The 4,428-nt window shown below is 57.7% G+C and overlaps 1 protein-coding gene across 4 annotated transcripts in view; it reads right to left on the bottom strand.

Annotated features, from left to right (window-relative positions):
* The window catches only part of ARHGEF40 (Rho guanine nucleotide exchange factor 40), a gene marked incomplete at its 5' end in the record, with an annotated part of 18,714 nt that extends 16,741 nt beyond the window's left edge, over positions 1 to 1,973 (bottom strand). For all 4 annotated transcript variants that reach the window (XM_034757397.1, XM_034757398.1, XM_034757401.1 and 1 more), the window contains 3 exon segments: positions 571 to 699; positions 1,083 to 1,209; positions 1,846 to 1,973. In XM_034757397.1, coding sequence (XP_034613288.1) covers positions 571 to 699; positions 1,083 to 1,209; positions 1,846 to 1,973 — 384 coding nt within the window.
* Between the last annotated feature and the right edge of the window lie 2,455 nt (positions 1,974 to 4,428).

Raw genomic sequence — 4,428 nt, 5'->3', positions numbered from 1 at the left:
GCCCCGCAGAGTCTATGCCCCGCAGTACAGAGCGCCCTGCAGAGCCAATGCCAGCCCCCCAGTACAGATCGCCCCGCAGAGTCTATGCCCCGCAGTACAGAGCGCCCTGCAGAGCCAATGCCAGCCCCCCAGTACAGATCGCCCCGCAGAGTCTATGCCCCGCAGTACAGAGCGCCCTGCAGAGCCAATGCCAGCCCCCCAGTACAGATCGCCCCGCAGAGTCTATGCCCCGCAGTACAGAGCGCCCTGCAGAGCCAATGCCAGCCCCCCAGTACAGATCGCCCCGCAGAGTCTATGCCCCCCAGTACAGAGTGCCTCAGAGCCTATGCCAGCCCCCCAGTACAGAGCATCCTGCAGAGCCAATGCCACCCCCCAGTACAGAGCGCTCCGCAGAGCTGGCACCCCCCGATATGTAGTGCCCCACAGAACCAGGCAGTGCCCTCCCAGTATGCAGCGCCTCACCCACACTCTTCTCCTCAGGGTCCCAGCCCCCCATTCCTCCCACATGTAGGTGTGTCCCTGCAGATGCCTCCCTGCAGCCCTCAAGTGGGGGAGGGATGTGTGTCTCACCTTGGCGAGGGTGTGAAAAGCCTCAAACTTCGCCAGCGTCTCCTCCACGGCCAATACCGAATCCCCCACCTCCATGGGGGTGAATCCTGCCAACGCCTGCTCCCCATGGTCAGCCAGCCAGCCCACTGCCTGCCAGGACAGAAGGTGAGAGCAACAAGAATGGGCAGGGGGGCAGGCATGTGGGGGTCAGCACCACAGGCATGGTGGGGGAGAGGACATGGGGGCTGCTAGACTGCTGGACGCGGGAGTTGGGAGGGGATCTGGGAGAGGGGGAACAGAACCCCGGGCACAGGGGTGGCAGAGGGCAGGGAAGGTTTTGGTGCCAGATAGGGAGGGGCACATGGGGCAGGCATGGGGTAGATGAGGCATGTGGGGGCAGCATGCAGCAGGTACAGGGGCTGTCAGTGCTCTGGGGGTGGGGTGGGGAGGGGAGGAAGGTGAAACACACAGCAGCACAGTCGGGGGGGCAGTGAGTGGAGAAGGTCACCGGGGAGGTAATAGAGGGGTATTACCTGTGTCATCTGCCGGCGGCCCCTCTCCTGCTCCAGCTGCCCCAGGCGCCGATTGCTGAGCTGCACCAGCCTATGAATGGCATCGTCCACCTCCTGATACAAGCTGGCAGCCCTCGCGGCCTGCGCACTGGGGACGGGAAAGGACATCAGCCCCTGCCCCACGCGCCGCCCCTCGTGCCATACTGCCGCCCCTCGCGCCATACCGTTGCCCCACGCACCGTTCCCCAAGCCCCACATGCCACCCCTCGTGCTGTACTGCTGCCCCACACGCCGCCCCACACACTGCCCCTCGCTCCATACCGCTGCCCCAGACACCACCCCTAGCGCCATACTGCTGCCCCACACGCCACCCCCCCAACCCCAGGCGCTGCCCCCCCACTGCCAACCCCACACTTGCCCAGCCACCCCCATGCTGTCAACTCCATCTAGCCACCACCCTGCCCCGCCAGCCCCCCACACTGTGGCCTGGGGACAGCAAATAGCATGTCACTCCCTGCCTCTCACATCACCATGCCCCCAACCTTGTCACCCGACCCCGCCCCACCCGCTCCGCCAGGCCACAAGGTATGGGGCAGCTTCCCAGGCCAGCGTGTGCATGAAGGGGGCAGAGACCACCTCTCCCAACTACAACAGGCGAACTCCGACACAGGGGCCACCCCCCAGCATAGGTTGCGGGGCCACCCCGCGTGTAGGCCCTGATCTCCCCCCACTGTTAGGCCTGGTGTCCCCTCCCCTCCCGTGTGGAATGTGGGACAGGTGTCACCTGCAGCTCCCTGGTGGGGGCAGTTGAGCCAGCAGGGACCCCCCGCTGCTCTGCAACTCCAGCAGCCGTGGGTCTGACAGCAGCTTCTGCATGGCATCCTTGTGCCTGGAGATCCGCACAGAGAGCGCCTGCGGGCACATAACAGTGAGCAATACAACACCCTCCCTGCACAGCCAGCCTGGCCCGGCCCAAACCCTCCAGCCCAGACAGCGCCTGGCCCAGAGCCACCTGAACAGCCAGTCCAGTCCAGAGCCCCTCGCCCAGCCAGCCCAGCCCAGAGCCCCTGCCCAGCCATCATGGCCCTGTCCAGAGCCCCCCCAAACAGCCCAGGCCAGAGCCCCCGAACAGCCAGCCTGGCCCAGAGGCCCCTGCTTTGATGACCAAGCCTAGAGCCCCCTACCCAGCTGGCCCAGTCCAGAGCCTCCGCAGGAAGCTCAAGGGGGCCCTGCGGGGGCAGGAGAGTCACAGGGGAGAGCCAGGGAGGCCTGGAGGGCTGCATGGGAATACAGGGTGGCAGGAGACCTGTAGGAGGAGGGGAGGACAGTTGTAGCGGAGCTGGAGAACAGGGGAGTCATGGGAAGTGCTAGGCAGAGATGGTCTCCACCTAATGAAGAGAGGGAAGAGCATCTTTGCAAGCAGGCTGGCTAACCTAGTGAGGAGGGCTTTAAACTAGGTTCACTTGGGAAGGAGACCAAAGCCCTGAGGTAAATGGGGAAATGGGATCCCGGGAGGAAGCGCAAGCAGGAGAGTGCAAGAGGGGATGACTCCTGCCTCATACTGAGAAAGCAGGATGATCAGCGAGTTATCTTAAGTGCCTATACACAAATGCAAGAAGCCTGGGAAACAAGCAGGGAGAACTGGAAGTCCTGGCACAGTCAAGGAATTATGATGTGATTGGAATAACAGAGACTTGGTGGGATAACTCATATGACTGGAGTACTGTCATGGATGGATATTAACTGTTTAGGAAGGACAGGCAGGGCAGAAAAGGTGAGGGCGTTGCATTGTATGTACGAGAGCAGTATGACTGCTCAGAGCTCCAGTATGAAACTGCAGAAAAACCTGAGAGTCTGTGGATTAAGTTTAGAAGTGTGAGCAACAAGGATGATGTCATGGTGGGAGTCTGCTATAGACCACCAGACCAGGGGGATGAGGTGGACGAGGCTTTCTTCCGGCAACGAACAGAAGTTACTAGATCACAGGCCCTGGTTCTCATGGGAGACTTCAATCACCCTGATATCTGCTGGGAGAGCAAAACAGCAGTTCACAGACAATCCAGGAAGTTTTTGGAAAGTGTAGGGGACAATTTCTTGGTGCAAATGCTGGAGGAACCAACTAGGGGCAGAGCTCTTCTTGACCTTCTGCTCACAAACAGGGAAGAATTAGTAGGGGAAGCAAAAGTGGATGGGAACCTGGGAGGCAGTGACCATGAGATGGTAGCGTTCAGGATCCTGACACAAGGAAGAAAGGAGAGCAGCAGAATACGGACCCTGGACTTCAGAAAAGCAGACTTTGACTCCCTCAGGGAACAGATGGGCAGAATAACATGAGGGGCAAAGGAGTCCAGGAAAGCTGGCTGTATGTTAAAGAATCTTTATTGCGGTTGCAGGAACAAACCATCCCGATGTGTAGAAAGAATAGTAAATATGACAGGTGACCAGTTTGGCTTAACAGTGAAATCCTTGCTGATCTTAAACACAAAAAAGAAGCTTACAAGAAGTGGAAGATTGGACAAATGACCAGGGAGGAATATAAAAATATTGCTCAGGCATGCAGGAGTGAAATCAGGAAGGCCAAATCACACTTGGAGTTGCAGCTAGCAAGAGATGTTAAGAGTAACATGAAGGATTTCTTCAGGTATGTTAGCAACAAGAAGAAAGTCAAGGAAAGTGTGGGCCCCTTACTGAATGAGGGAGGCAACTTAGTGACAGAGGATGTGCAAAAAGCTAATGTACTCAGTGCTTTTTTTCCTCTGTCTTCACGAACAAAGTCAGCTCCCAGACTACTGCACTGGGCAGCACAGCATGGGGAGGAGGTGACCAGCCCTCTGTGGAAAAAAGAAGTGCTTCAGACTATTTAGAAAAGTTGGACGAGCACAAGTCCATGGGGCTGGATGCACTGCATCGGAGGGTGCTAAAGGAGTTGGCAGATGTGATTGCAGAGCCATTGGCCATTATCTTTGAAAACTCATGGCAATCAGGGGAGGTCCCGGATGACTGGAAAGAGGCTAATGTAGTGCCCATCTTTAAAAAAGGGAAGGAGGAGGATCCGGGGAACTACAGGCCGGTCAGCCTCACCTCAGTCCCTGGAAAAATCANGCACTTGGAGGAGAGGAAGGTGATCAGGAACAGTCAACATGGATTCACCAAGGGCAAGTCATGCCTGACCAACCTGATTACCTTCTATGATGAGATAACTGGCTCTGTGGATGAGGGGAAAGCAGTGGACGTATTATTCCTTGACTTTAGCAAAGCTTTTGATACAGTTGTGACGGAGCAAGGAGCAGGGCAGATTTGACCTGGGAATGTTGCAGGGCGGTTGCAGTGGGGATGTGGGACTTCCCTTGAAGGAAGCTACCTGAGC

Source organism: Trachemys scripta, unplaced genomic scaffold, assembly GCF_013100865.1.
Source record: "Trachemys scripta elegans isolate TJP31775 unplaced genomic scaffold, CAS_Tse_1.0 scaffold_137, whole genome shotgun sequence".
Lineage (NCBI taxonomy): Eukaryota > Metazoa > Chordata > Testudines > Emydidae > Trachemys > Trachemys scripta.
The sequence above is the reverse complement of the archived record's forward strand: the minus strand, read 5'-3'. Positions and strand labels throughout refer to the sequence as shown.